The sequence below is a fragment of the Coregonus clupeaformis genome, chromosome 10, assembly GCF_020615455.1.
Source record: "Coregonus clupeaformis isolate EN_2021a chromosome 10, ASM2061545v1, whole genome shotgun sequence".
Lineage (NCBI taxonomy): Eukaryota > Metazoa > Chordata > Actinopteri > Salmoniformes > Salmonidae > Coregonus > Coregonus clupeaformis.
This window is the reverse complement of record NC_059201.1, coordinates 28646751-28662398: the sequence shown is the minus strand read 5'-3', so window position 1 is coordinate 28662398 and position 15648 is coordinate 28646751. Positions and strand designations below refer to the sequence as shown.

Below are 15648 nucleotides of genomic sequence, written 5' to 3'. Positions count from 1 at the left end.
AACTCCGTTTTCACAATTCCTGACATTTAATCCTAGTAAAACTTCCCTGTTTTAGGCCACTTTATTTTAAGAATGTGAAATGTCAGAATAATAGTAGAGAGAATTATTTATTTCAGCTTTTATTTCTTTCATCACATTCCCAATGGGTCAGAAGTTTACATACACTCAATTAGTATTTGGTAGCATTGCCTTTAAATTGTTTAACTTGGGTCAAATGTTTCGGGTAGCCTTCCACAAGCTTCCCACAATAAGTTTGGTGAATTTTGGCCCATTCCTCCTGACAGAGCTGGTGTAACTGAGTCAGGTTTGTAGGCCTCGTTGCTCGCACACACTTTTTCAGTTCTGTCCACAAATGTTCTATAGGATTGAGGTCAGGGCTTTGTGATGGCCACTCCAATATTTTGACTTTGTTGTCCTCAAGCCATTTTGCCACAACTTTGGAAGTATGCTTGGGGTCATTGTCTTTGATACTGTGAACCATCAGATCCTCCTCTCCACCCTCTCCGAGCTGGGCATCTCCGGCGCGGCTCACTCTTGGATTGCGTCCTACCTGACCGGTCGCTCCTACCAAGTGGTGTGGCGAGAATCTGTCTCCGCACCACGTGCTCTCACCACTGGTGTCCCCCAGGGCTCAGTTCTAGGCCCTCTCCTAGTCTCGCTATACACCAAGTCACTTGGCTCTGTCATATCCTCACATGGCCTCTCCTATCATTGCTACGCAGACGACACACAACTAATCTTCTCCTTTCCCCCTTCTGGCAGACATATCAGTGTGGATGACGGATCACCACCTCAAGCTGAACCTCGGCAAGACGGAGCTGCTCTTCCTCCCGGGGAAGGACTGCCCGTTCCAAGATCTCGCCATCACGGTTGACAACTCCATTGTGTCCTCCTCCCAGAGTGCGAAGAGCCTTGGTGTGACCCTGGCCAACACCCTGTCGTTCTCCGCTAACATCAAGGCGGTGACCGATCCTGTAGGTTCATGCTCTACAACATTCGGAGAGTACGACCCTGCCTTACACAGGAAGCACCACAGGTCCTAATCCAGCCACTTGTCATCTCCTGTCTGGATTACTGCAACTGGCTGTTGGCTGGGCTACCTGCCTGTGCCATTAAACCCCTACAACTCATCCAGAATGCCGCAGCCCGTCTGGTGTTCAACCTTCCCAAGTTCTCTCACGTCACCCCGCTCCTCCGCACACTCCACTGGCTTCCAGTTGAAGCTCACATCTGCTACAAGACCATGGCGCTTGCCTACAGAGCTGTGAGGGGAACAGCACCTCCATACCTTCAGGCTCTGATCAGTCCCTACACCCAAACAAGGGCATTGCGTTCATCCAGCTCTGGCCTGCTGGCCCCCCTACCTCTGCGGAAGCACAGTTCCCGCTCAGCCCAGTCAAAACTGTTCGCTCTTCTGGCACCCCAATGGTGGAACAAGCTCCCTCACAACGCCAGGACAGCAGAGTCACTCACCACCTTCCGGAGACACTTGAAACCCCACCTCTTTAAGGAATACCTGGGATAGGATAAAGTAATCCTTCTACCCCCCCTTACCCCACCCCCAAAAAATTAAAAACATTTTTAAAATAAAAAGTGGTTATCCCACTGGCTATAAGGTGAATGCACCAATTTGTAAGTCGCTCTGGATAAGAGCGTCTGCTAAATGACGTAAATGTAAATGTGTTCTTCGGCTTGCAAGCACCCCCTTTTTCCTCCAAACATAACGATGGTCATTATGGCTAAACAGTTCTATTTTTGTTTCATCAGACCAGAGGACATTTCTCCAAAAAGTATTATCTTCGTCCCCATGTGCAGTTGCAAACCGTAGTATGGCTTTTTTATGTCGGTTTTGGAGCAGTGGCTTCTTCCTTGCTGAGCGGTCTTTCAGGTTATGTCAATATAGGACTTGTTTTACTGTGGATATAGATAATGTTGTACCTGTTTACTCCAGTATCTTCACAAGGTCCTTTGATGTTGTTCTGGGATTGATTTGCACTTTTCGCACCTAAGTACGTTCATCTCTAGGAGACAGAACGCGTCTCCTTCCTGAGCGGTATGACAGCTGCGTGGTCCCATGGTGTTTATACTTGCGTACTATTGTTTGTACAGATGAACGTGGTACCTTCAGGCGTTTGGAAATTGCTCCCAAGGATGAACCAGATTTCTGGAGGTCTACAATCTTTTATCTGAGGTCTTGGCTGATTTCTTTAGATTTTCCCATGATGTCAAGCAAAGAGGCACTGAGTTTGAAGGTAGGTCTTGAAATACATCCACAGGTACAACTCCAATTGACTCAAAGGATGTCAATTAGCCTATCAGAAGCTTCTAAAGCCATGACATCATTTTCTGGAATTTTCCAAACTGTTTAAAGGCACAGTCAACTTAGTGTATGTAAACTTCTGACCCACTGGAATTGTGATACAGTGAATTATAAGTGAAATAATATGTCTGTAAACAATTGTTGGAAAAATTACTTGTGTCATGCACAAAGTAGATGTCCTAACCGACTTGCCAAAACTATAGTTTGTTAACAAGAAATTTGTGGAGTGGTTGAAAAACAAGTTTTAATGACTAAAACCTAAGTGTATGTAAACTTCCAACTTCAACTGTATATCAGTAAATGTACTAAAGCATTTACATCAGAAGTGTCTTGTCCAACTATGGTCACTCAGGTTCTAGCTACCGCCTGATAGGTTGTTATTTTCTAAATGTTGTAGTTAAGAGAAGCCTCCTCACCACGTTTCACTTAAATAACAGATTCACATAGCTTATCTGACAAAATCTATAGCCATTGTGAGAGTAACTTGTATGTGCTGTGTTCAGTGTGATGTGTGTGTGTGTGTGTGTATGTGTGTATGTGTGTGTGTGTGTGTGTGTGTGTGTGTGTGTGTGTGTGTGTGTGTGTGTGTGTGTGTGTGTGTGTGTTAGTCTAGTGCCAGTGCAGAGTCTCACCCTTGTGGTCTTGATCTTGTTCCCAGAGGAGCACATCCATCCAGAGTTATCAGGCAGAGTCTTACACTCCTCTCCCTCCAGACAGGGCTCCATCTCACACCACCACTTCCCAATCACAATGGATGCTGCCAGCGGGAGAGAGACACACAGAGAGAGAGATGGCTGAGTTCACCCTGTCATCACGCACAAATACACAGTCAGGGTTGTAAAGCTACCGGTAGTTTACCATAGTTAAAATAATCTTCAATCATTTTGGTAATTAAGAGAGAATCTATGGCAATCTATCGTAACTTTGGTAATTTATACTTTAATAACTTTTAAAAAATGTATTCATATATAGTTTTAAAAAATTATATCCGTGTCTATTTGTCCATGAGTTTCTAGTAGATAGACCATATCGTTCAAGAGAAAATAACCTAATTAATGAAAAAAGCATCTAATCAACAATGGCATTATTTTCAATTAACTCTGCAACTCTTCCAACTACAGTTGAAGTTGGAAGTTTACATACACGTTGCCCAAATACATTTAAACTCAGTTTTTCATAATTCCTGACATTTAATCCTAGTAAAAATTCCCTGTCTTAGGTCAGTTAGGATCACCACTTTATTTTAAGAATGTGAAATGTCAGAATAATAGTAGAGAGAATTATTTATTTCAGCTTTTATTTCTTTCATCACATTCCCAGTGGGTCAGAAGTTTACATACACTCAATTAGTATTCGGTAGAATTGCCTTTTAGCCTTCCACAAGCTTCCCACAATAAGTTGGGTGAATTTTGGCACATTCCTCCTGACAGAGCTTGTGTTACTGAGTTAGGTTTGTAGGCCTCCTTGCTCGCACACGCTTTTTCAGTTCTGCCTACACATTTTCTATAGGATTGAGGTCAGGGCTTTGTGATGGCCACTCCAATACCTTCACTTTGTTGTCCTTAAGCCATTTTGCCACAACTTTTAAAGTATGCTTGGGCTCATTGTCCATTTGGAAGACCCATTTGCGACCAAGCTTTAACTTCCTGACTGATGTCTTGAGATGTTGCTTCAATGTATCCACATAATTTTCCTTCCTCATGATGCCATCTATTTTGTGAAGTGCACCAGTCCCTCCTGCAGCAAAGCACCCCCACAGCATGATGCTGCCACCCCCGTGCTTCAAGGTTGGGATGGTGTTCTTCGGCTTGCAAGCAACCCCCTTTTTCCTCTAAACATAACGATGGTCATTATGGCCAAACCGTTATATTTTTGTTTAATCAGACCAGAGGACATTTCTCCAAAAAGTACGATCTTTGTCCCCCTGTGCAGTTGCAAAACATAGTCTGGCTTTTTCATGGCGGTTTTGGAGCAGTGGCTTCTTCCTTGCTGAGCGGTCTTTCAGGTTTTGTCGATATAGGACTCGTTTTACTGTGAATATAGATAATTTTGTACCTGTTTCCTCCAGCATCTTCACAAGGTCCTTTGATGTTGTTCTGGGATTGATTTGCACTTTTCGCACCTAAGTACGTTCATCTCTAGGAGACAGAACGCGTCTCCTTCCTGAGCGGTATGACAGCTGCGTGGTCCCATGGTGTTTATACTTGCGTACTATTGTTTGTACAGATGAACGTGGTACCTTCAGGCATTTGGAAATTGCTCCCAAGGATGAACCAGATTTCTGGAGGTCTACAATCTTTTATCTGAGGTCTTGGCTGATTTCTTTAGATTTTCCCATGATGTCAAGCAAAGAGGCACTGAGTTTGAAGGTAGGCCTTGAAATACATCCACAGGTACAACTCCAATTTACTCAAATGATGTCAATTAGATTACCAGAAGCTTCTAAATCATTTTCTGGAATTTTCCAAGCTGTTTAAAGGCACAGTCAACTTAGTGTATGTAAACTTCTGACCCACTGGAATTGTGATACAGTGAATTATAAGTGAAATAATATGTCTGTAAACAATTATTGGAAAAATTACTTGTGTCATGGACAAAGTAGATGTCCTAACCGACTTGCCAAAACTATAGTTTGTTAACAAGAATTTTGTGGAGTGGTTGAATTTTTTTTTTTAATGACTCCAACCTAAGTGTATATAAACTTCCAACTTCAACTGTATCTTTGTTTTTCACAACTGCTACCATTTTGACGGCAAAACATTGACAGTAAATACATACGGACATAGTCAAATATATAGAAACGATATTTAATGCTGAAACCCTCATACTAAACACCAACGGTATTCACTAAGTTGATGGTTTATATAGACAATCCTTGAAAGATACAACAATTCTGGTAGTTTACTGGTAAACTTTGAAGGTTTCCAGTAATTTACCCTCCCTTTGCAACCCTACACACAATTTTGGCACACAGGCGTAGGTACAGACACAAACACAATCAGGGAAATTACAGCCCTTCAATATGGTGAAAAGGTCCTCAAGCGAACAGTCTGGTGATAAGACCCGTACATGTTTCTAAATGAGTGTTTTTTCATTCTTCCTCGCTCAGAGCATTTTGTACCGTTTCTGAAATGAAACTCGCTGTTGACAATAATGTCTGCCCAAACAGTGATTAATCATTATTTTGTTTTAATATAGCTGCATTGCATGAAGAGGCAGTAATCTTATTTTTAATCAAAAGTAATTGCCTCTCATTAACATCTACAAAATACGTCCTCTAGCTATTAGACAAAACAAAACAAAGGTACTTTCTCATCTTCTCATCAAGATGTGTGCCTGTTTGTGTGTGTGCGTCTGCCTGTAACTATTGTTGGTCTATCACAGGAATCCACAGTGATTCCTGTGACATTCAAACCTATAAAGTAAAGTATGTTCTTTGTGTCGTCCATGTGTCTTGATGCTTCTGTTCCCAGTCATAGAAATGTTTTATATAGAACCTCTATACCCATTGAAGCAATGAGCCAGAGTATGTGTGGTATTTGTCCTGCATGATCTTATTTTCTCCCATAAAATTACTTGTACTGTATGTACTTCAAGCTGCCAAGAAGGCATCCTTATTCTCTCTTTAACTGGATAGGATTGGATGGTTAAATGTCTGAGTCAAGATAGACACATTCGTTTTTCAAATTCACATCCTGTTTCAACTTTTTGGTAAAGTTTGCAGTCTGCGTAACCAAGGTTACAGGGTAGCAAGTCTCTGTAAGCACCTCTTCACCTCTTATTGTAAAAACACAGAATACAGTGAAGCTTCTGTGCATCGTTGTACACACTGTAGCAATATACGGATGGAGAGAGAACAGGCTGAACTGTAGCCCACTCTCTCACACACTGAGAAAAACAGACTCATATAGTAACTGCATTGGCTTAATAGAGACTGCTCAGTGAAGTATTAGCAATCCCAGGCTTACCGTCCTCCGCGTTCCCTGAAGACAGCCTAACCGTGCTCTGAAGCTACCAGAGCTAGCAGAGCATTCACTTCCTCCGCACATGAACCAAACACACGTTGACCTCTATGCTCCCCATATAGAGTAATTAATTACCACACACTCATCCATCATCCTCTCTCTCTCTCTCTCTCTCTCTCTCTCTCTCTCTCTCGTAGCTTCACTAAATATGCATCCCATCTAAATGACACAGCAATCCCATGTGTGATGGGAGGAAACATTTTCTTACCATGCAATCAATCACAGTCTTTCTGAGATTTCTGTGATCTAGTTTCCTGGATATTACAAAATGTGTACCGCAGGTTTTGGTACTGGGACCTGTTCTCTTTACTATTTACATAAATAATATTGGTCTATCCGTTAAAACCTGTTGACCAGGCTATGTTAGAGCTACAATCTGACCTTGTTACCTTACAGAAAGCCCTGGTTGGTTTAAAACTTGTACTTACAGTTTTTCTCGATTGCTAAGACACATTTCTTGAAAGCTGCTCTCCTTTTCTCTTAACTGTGAACACAAAACCCAATTTTCAAGCTACATTCACAAAACCTCAGACTCTTCTTGCAAAACCAAACTTTCACCTCAAAACAGTTCAATCTGTGCTCAAAACTGAACTATGTTGTCAAATCGTGCCCCGAGTCAATCAAAATAAAAAAACACTACTGAACAGTCACTAAACACTACGTAGAAAAATAGAAAACACAATGCTCAGGACATGAAGCTGGAGAAATAAATGTTTATTGTTCACTGTAGGCTAAATGCATGTTGCAAAAAAAAAAAAACTGTGCATTTAGCACTTGTACAAAAAGACAAAACAGAAACTTGTGCATTTACATGTAGCACTTGTAAAAAAAATCTTATGCGTTTGCCACTTGTGTACAGTAAGCCCATGTAAAAATAAAGTACAAAAATATACAAATAAGTGCATTACTCAGCCACAGCATCATGTCTCCGTACTGGGTCAGGCCACAGGACTTCATCCACATCACAGGCCACATTTAGTCTGGCCAGGCAACGGGGGAAAAAACCCCTGGCATGCCGTATCCAGGCTTGGCATGCCTCCACACCTATGTCACCACAGGCAAGTCCCATGGCTTGCAGGAGATTTACCCTGGTGTAAGGTTGGCGTTCATATACCTTCCACCGCCATGAGGAGAATAATTCCTCAATGGGGTTTAGGAAAGGGGAGTACGGTGGAAGGCAAAGATTGATAAAACCTTTTATTGTACCACTCTCTAACCTGGAGGGCTCTGTGAAAACTCACATTGTCCCAAACAACAACATAGATGGGATGCTCATCCTGCTGCCCTAACAAAGCATCTCGCATGTGATTGAGGAAAATGAGGAGCTGGTGAGTGTTGTAGGGCCCCAGGTTGGCATGATGGTGGACAACCCCATGATTGCTGATTGCAGCACATAATGTGACATTGCCACCACGCTGCCCAGGAACACCAACAATGGCCCGATGGCCAATCACATTACGGCCTCTCCTTCTCCTTTTGGTGAGATTAAACCCAGCTTCATCCATGTAGATGTATTGATGGGGTCTTTCCATTGCATCCAGTTGAAAAACCCTCTGTAGAAATAGATATAGTTTTGTAAGTGATACGGAAAAAGTGATTTAGGCCACTACAGTAAATCACTACTTAGAGTAATCAACATTGAATGTGTCTGGATATATGCCAACCTGTACATACTGGAATCTTTGCTCTTTGACTCTGTCTGAGTTGCGATCAAAGGGCACTCTGTATAGCTGTTTCATGCGCAGTCTGTTGCGCTTGAGGACACGATCAACAGTAGAGAGGCTGACACGGTTGATACCCTCAAAATTTAAATGGTCCTCAATGATCTTCTGCTGAATTTTGCTCAGTTTAATGGCATTGTTCTCACGGACCATATCAACAATTAGGGTCTCTTGGTGTGGGGAGAACATACCTGTCCTCCCACCCCCATGTGGCAGTCTTTCAATTCTACAAAAAGAGAACATGGAGTTACAAAAAATATACATGGAAAACTAGGCCTACAAACAGTTAGACCAACCCTCCATTACAATACTACAGTACATTGGTACAGTGATGTACTGAAACATATATTTACTTACAGTATACTGTGGTACAGTATATAGTATGTCATACAGTAATTGCTGTCAACATTTACATACTGTACTATAATGTCAAAAAAAGGTAATTACCTGTTCTCTTCTCTAAATCTTCAGATTATGGTGGACACAGTGAATCTACTGATGTTTGGTTGTACCCTTTGTCCAGCCTCCCTCATGCTCATACCATGGACAAGAACATGATCAATCACAGTAGCTCTGATTTCATCAGATATTACTGTTCTTTGTCTTCGCTGACCACCTCGACCACCTCGACCTCCTCTCACACGAACTCTTCCTCTCAGATTTCTATCCATTGTAGGGCCTCACAAACCAGTGCTCTCTGAACTGGCTTACTGTATATGTTCCCTCACATCATTAGCCACAAGTGTGATCAATTTTGAGTTGTTGTGTTCAAGTGGTGACACCTGTGCTCTAATTGTGTTTGACTTTTGTCACCTGTGCTCACCATTATGCAGCACGGGTGCATCACAATGAAAATGTGTTGGCAAGTTATGTCTAAACAGGAGAAAAGTGCTTATGGTTTTGCCAAAAGAGTGATTGATTCAATCAGTGGGTTCAGGCAACTGAGCATTTGGTTCAGACAATAGGGTTTAGTGTTTTAGCAATTGAGAAAAACTGTAATGCGGGCAAGACTAAATACATGTTGTTCTCTGGTTCTCAGAAGAATGTTTCAGATGGACTACATATTTATTAATTGAATGGTTCTCCCATTGATCAGGTTCCCGCCTACAAATATCTGGGCATTTGGATTGACAAAACATATGGTTGAGCTAGTTAAAAATAAATTATTTTTTAGAAATAGATCTTGCCTCTCCCGAAATAGCAGGAAGCAGATTGTACAGTCAACTTTCCTGCCAGTTCTTGATTATGGTGACACCATTTACCAGATTGCACAGCCACTACTCTTAAACCTTTGGATGCCGTCTACCATAGCGCCATTCGTTTTATCACTGGTGACAGTTTTAATACTCACCACTGCATCCTGTATCAAAAGGTTGGCTGGTCCTCATTAAAGTCCCGTAGATCAATTCATTATTCCCTTTTTGTTTACAAAGCCCTACTACACAAGCTTCCAACTTACCTAACTTCGTTGCTAACATATAAAAGAATGAGCTACCAAACCCGCTTGCAGGATTGGTTAACTATTGAGGTCCCTCTGGTCTCTACCAATTTACAGTGCCTTGCAAAAGTATTATTTTTCCTATTTTGTTGCATTACAACCTGTATTAAATGGATTAATAAATAAATGAAATAGATTTTTATTTGGATTTCATGTAAATACCATACACAAAATAGTCCAAATTGGTGAAGTGAAATGAAAAAAATAACTTGTTTCAAAAAATTCAAAAAAATAAATAACGAAAAAGTGGTGCGTGCATATGTATTCACCCCCTTTGCTATGAAGCCCCTAAATAAGATCTGGTGCAACCAATTACCTTCAGAAGTCACATAATTAGTTGAATAAAGTCCACCTGTGTGCAATCTAAGTGTCACATGATCTCAGTATATATACACCTGTTCTGAAAGGCCCCAGAGTCTGCAACACCACTAAGCAAGGGGCACCACCAAGCAAGCGGCACCATGAAGACCAAGGAGCTCTCCAAACACGTCAGGGACAAGGTTGTGGAGAAGTACAGATCAGGGTTGGGTTATAAGAAAATATCAGAAACTTTGAACATCCCACGGAGCACCATTAAATCCATTATTAAAAAATTGAAAGAATATGGCACCACAACAAACCTGCCAAGAGAGGGCCGCCCACCAAAACTCACGGACAAGGCAAGGAGGGCATTAATCAGAGAGGCAACAAAGAGACCAAAGATAACCCTGAAGGAGCTGCACATCTCCACAGCGGAGATTGGAGTATCTGTCCATTGGACCACTTTAAGCCATACACTCCACAGAGCTGGGCTTTACAGAAGAGTGGCCAGAAAAAAGCCATTACTTAAAGAAAAAAATAAGCAAACACGTTTGGTGTTCGCCAAAAGGCATGTGGGAGACTCCCCAAACATATGGAAGAAGGTACTCTGGTCAGATGAGACTAAAATTTAGCTTTTTGGCAATCAAGGAAAATGCTATATCTGGTGCAAACCCAACACCTCTCATCACCTCTCATCACCCCGAAAACACCATCCCCACAGTGAAGCATGGTGGTGGCAACATCATGCTGTGTGGATGTTTTTCATCGGCAGGGACTGGGAAACTGGTCAGAATTGAAGGATTGATGGATGGCGCTAAATACAGGGAAATTCTTGATGGAAACCTGTTTCAGTCTTCCAGAGATTTGAGACTGGGACGGAGGTTCACCTTCCAGCAGGACAATGACCCTAAGCATACTGCTAAAGCAACACTCGAGTTGTTTAAGGGGAAACATTTAAGTGTCTTGGAATGGCCTAGTCAAATCCCAGACCGCAATCCAATTGAGAATCTGTGGTATGACTTAAAGGTTGCTGTACACCAGTGGAACCCATCCAACTTGAAGAAGCTGGAGCAGTTTTGCCTTGAAGAATGGGCAAAAATCCCAGTGGCTAGATGTGCCAATCTTATAGAGGCATACCCCAAGAGACTTGCAGCTGTAATTGCTGCAAAAGGTGGCTCTACAAAGTATTGACTTTGGGGGGGTGAATAGTTATGCACGCTCAAGTTTTCAGTTTTTTTGTCTTATTTCTTGTTCGTTTCACAATAAAAAATATTTTGCATCTTCAAAGTCGTAGGCATGTTGTGTAAATCAAATGATACAAACCCCCCAAAAATCCATTTTAATTCCAGGTTGTAAGGCAACAAAATAGGAAAAATGCCAAGTGGGATGAATACTTTCGCAAGCCACTGTAGGTAAATCCTCCTTTAGTTTTAGTGCCCCTTATTGTTGGAATAACTTACAAAATTCCTTGCATCTTGATTCCCTGGTGTCGCTAGGGCAGTTTAGGACTCTGGTGTTGAATTAATTCATTGAGGAGTGCAGTTGTTTCAATTGATTATAGTGGTTTATTTGTTGAAATATTGGTATTGAGGTTGTGCCTTGTGGTAATTTGTATTTTTCTTGTTTTAATTGTAATGTAAATTGTTATTCCTGTTATGAGAACATTGTTGTACTCAGGGCACCATTGGGAATAAGACCCTGGTCTCAATTGGGCTACCCTAAATAAATAGAAGTTAATAAAATAATAAAATAAATTACAGTTAAGCCAGGACTGTGCTGGACAAACACCATAAAAATAAAAAATAATCACAATTCTGGTGTTCCAGGCGACACATCTGATCGTTTTCAACAATTGATACTCTACAATGAGCATGTTTTCCATTAAGCTACTTTTTCTGCTCTGAACAGCAGAACCTGGAAACTTGTTTTTCATTATACGAGCACCGTGAATAATGTATATTGAACACTTTGAATGAAGAATCCTCTCTAAATTGAAAATTGTAAAGTAATACAGTGGGGGGAAAAAAGTATTTAGTCAGCCACCAATTGTGCAAGTTCTCCCACTTAAAAAGATGAGAGAGGCCTGTAATTTTCATCATAGGTACACGTCAACTATGACAGACAAAATGAGGGAAAAAAATCCAGAAAATCACATTGTAGGATTTTTAATGAATTTATTTGAAAATTATGGTGGAAAATAAGTATTTGGTCAATAACAAAAGTTTCTCAATACTTTGTTATATACCCTTTGTTGGCAATGACACAGGTCAAACGTTTTCTGTAAGTCTTCACAAGGTTTTCACACACTGTTGCTGGTATTTTGGCCCATTCCTCCATGCAGATCTCCTCTAGAGCAGTGATGTTTTGGGGCTGTCGCTGGGTAACACAGACTTTCAACTCCCTCCAAAGATTTTCTATGGGGTTGAGATCTGGAGACTGGCTAGGCCACTCCAGGACCGTGAAATGCTTCTTACGAAGCCACTCCTTCGTTGCCCGGGCGGTGTGTTTGTGATCATTGTCATGCTGAAAGACCCAGCCACGTTTCATCTTCAATGCCCTTGCTGATGGAAGGAGGTTTTCACTCAAAATCTCATGATACATGGCCCCATTCATTCTTTCCTTTACACGGATCAGTCGTCCTGGTCCCTTTGCAGAAAAACAGCCCCAAAGCATGATGTTTCCACCCCCATGCTTCACAGTAGGTATGGTGTTCTTTGGATGCAACTCAGCATTCTTTGTCCTCCAAACACGACTGAGTTGAGTTTTTACCAAAAAGTTATATTTTGGTTTCATCTGACCATATGACACTCTCCCAATCCTCTTCTGGATCATCCAAATGCACTCTAGCAAACTTCAGACGGGCCTGGACATGTACTGGCTTAAGCAGGGGGACACGTCTGGCACTGCAGGATTTGAGTCCCTGGCGGCGTAGTGTGTTACTGATGGTAGGCTTTGTTACTTTGGTCCCAGCTCTCTGCAGGTCATTCACTAGGTCCCCCCGTGTGGTTCTGGGATTTTTGCTCAACGTTCTTGTGATCATTTTGACCCCACGGGGTGTGATCTTGCGTGGAGCCCCAGATCGAGGGAGATTATCAGTGGTCTTGTATGTCTTCCATTTCCTAATAATTGCTCCCACAGTTGATTTCTTCAAACCAAGCTGCTTACCTATTGCAGATTCAGTCTTCCCAGCCTGGTGCAGCTCTACAATTTTGTTTCTGGTGTCCTTTGACAGCTCTTTGGTCTCAAATACTTATTTTCCACCATAATTTGCAAATAAATTCATAAAAAATCCTACAATGTGATTTTCTGGATTTTTTTTTCTCATTTTGTCTGTCATAGTTGACGTGTACCTATGATGAAAATTACAGGCCTCTCTCATCTTTTTAAGTGGGAGAACTTGCACAATTGTTGGCTGACTAAATACTTTTTTCCCCCACTGTACCTGCAAAGTAAAAATCTATCCTTTGGAATGGAAAAGAGAGAGAGACAGAAGGAGAAAGGAGAGGGAGAGAGAGAGAGGGCGAGAGAGAGAGAGGGCGAGAGAGCTAAGATTAAAACGCTGCCTCACCAGAGGGGTTGAAAGATGAGCTGTAGTTTGCATGACAGATTAATGTTATTTACTATACTCCACACCACACTGACCTCTCCTCACACTGTGTGCTGCATAATATGCACATCTACGTGTGCGTTAGTAATTTCTATAAGGCCAGCCAATTGTCTGTGCCTTTCAAACATGACTCAGGGACACTAACCCTGCCCTCATTATAAACAGCATATGGCTTTCCATGCAAGGGATTTAAATAGCCCAGAGTATGTCTACACCAGTAATAATACAGACAAGCTGTACACTACATGACCAAAAGTATGTGGACACCTGCTTGTCGAACATCTCATTCATGGGCATTAATATGGAGTTGGTCCCCCCCTTTGCTGCTTTAACAGCCTCCACTCTTCTGGGAAGGCTTTCCACTAGATGTTGGAACATTGCTGCGGGGACTTGCTTCCATTCAGCCGCAAGAGCATTCGTGAGGTCGGGTTGGGCGATTAGGCCTGGCTCGCAGTCGGCATTCCAATTCATCCCAAAGTTGTTCGATGGGGTTGAGGTCAGGGCTCTGTGCAGGCCATTCAAGTTTTTCCACACCGATCTCGACAAACCATTTCTGTATGGACCTCGCTTTGTGCACGGGGGCATTGTCATGCTGAAACAGGAAAGGGCCTTCCCCAAACTGTTGCCACAAAGTTGGAAGCACAGAATCGTCTAGAATGTCATTGTATGCTGTAGCATTAAGATTTCCCATCACTGGAACTAAGGGGCCTAGCCCGAACCATGAAAAACAGCCCCAGACCAATATTCCTCCTCCACCAAACTTTACAGTTGGCACTATGCATTCAGGCAGGTAGTGTTCTCCTGGCATCCGCCAAACCCAGATTCGTCCGTCGGACTGGCAGATGGTGAAGCGTGATTCATCACTCCAGAGAACGCATTTCCACTGCTCCAGAGTCCAAAGGCGGCAAGGTTTACACACATGAAGCTCCCGACGAACAGTTATTGTGCTGACGTTGCTTCCAGAGACATTCTGTGAGCTTGTGTGGCCTACCACTTTGCAGCTGAGCTTTTGTTCTTCCTAGACATTTCCACTTCACAATAACAGCACTTACAGTTGACCGGGGCAGCTCTAGCAGGGCAGAAATTTGACGAACTGACTTGTTGGAAAGGTGGCATGCCACGTTGAAAGTCACTGAGCTCTTCAGTAAGGCCATTCTACTGCCAATGTTTGTCTATGGAGATTGCATGGATGTGTGCTCAATTTTATACACCTGTCAGCAACGGGTGTGGCTGAAATAGCTTAATCTACTAATTTGAAGGGGTGTCCACATACTTTTGTATATATAGTGTAAATTGGTAAGACAGTGGCAAACAGCGGCAGACTTCCTCCATCTCATTCATAAGATCATCATCGTAAAAAGCCAAACTGACACAAATTGAACCCAACTTAAATAGCAGGCCTTAACTTGGCAGCCCTTTCTGTGTGATCCAGTATGTGTAGGGAGTCAGAGAGCCACAGGGGCTAAAGGAGAGGCTCAGGGTTAATGTAGAGCTCCAGATCCACTGAATCCAGGCCAGGACATCTCTTTTTCAGTGACCTTGGCTGCTGGAAAAGTGCCATTCTATGGGCTGGGATCCATTCCTCACTCCCCAGTGGCCCATTCCACCCCTACTGTACTTCCCCCTCTCCCACCACCAACACTAAAGTCACAACCACAACTTTGTGACTCTTCCTGTTTCCTCCTCCTCTCCTGCACAGTATGAAGGGGATGTGGATTACCAGAGCAGGACTGGTCATCACAAACATGGTCTGTCTGTCCGTCCGTCTGTCTGTCACACTATTGGCACCACCATGATGGATACTGTATGACAGATTTCTTATATGTTATTCCACCTTTACGTTTAGCGGTTAACCTCATGGAGATAACAACTATCTAGTGAGTTGTGGTACAGACGAAGCAGCAGGGCCAACAGTATTGCATGTCATTACAAACACTAATCTTTCTCCTGTCACTCATCAATCATCCTAACATGAGGTTTGACATTAACGTTAATTGGGGTCTGGAATCGATTGAAAACATGACATGACAGACCCTGTGCATATTGTGGTCCTCTGTAGCTCAGTTGGTATAGCATGGTGCTTGCACTGCCAAGGTTGTGGGTTCAATTCCTGGGGCCACCCATATGTGAAATGTATGCACGCGTGACTGTATGTCACTTTGGATAGAAGCGTCTGC

At 42.4% G+C, this 15648-nt stretch overlaps 1 protein-coding gene across 2 annotated transcripts in view; it reads right to left on the bottom strand.

Annotated features, from left to right (window-relative positions):
- LOC121574959 (chemokine-like protein TAFA-1) overlaps nucleotides 1–15648 on the bottom strand; it is a 259847-nt gene that overhangs the window by 18201 nt on the left and 225998 nt on the right. For both annotated transcript variants that reach the window (XR_006002268.2, XM_041887665.2), the window contains exon 4: nucleotides 2953–3077. Coding sequence is in view for 1 of the 2 variants with exons in the window: in XM_041887665.2 (XP_041743599.1) it covers nucleotides 2953–3077 (125 nt within the window). In the remaining variant the exon portion in view is untranslated. The remainder of the gene's footprint in view (nucleotides 1–2952; nucleotides 3078–15648) is intronic.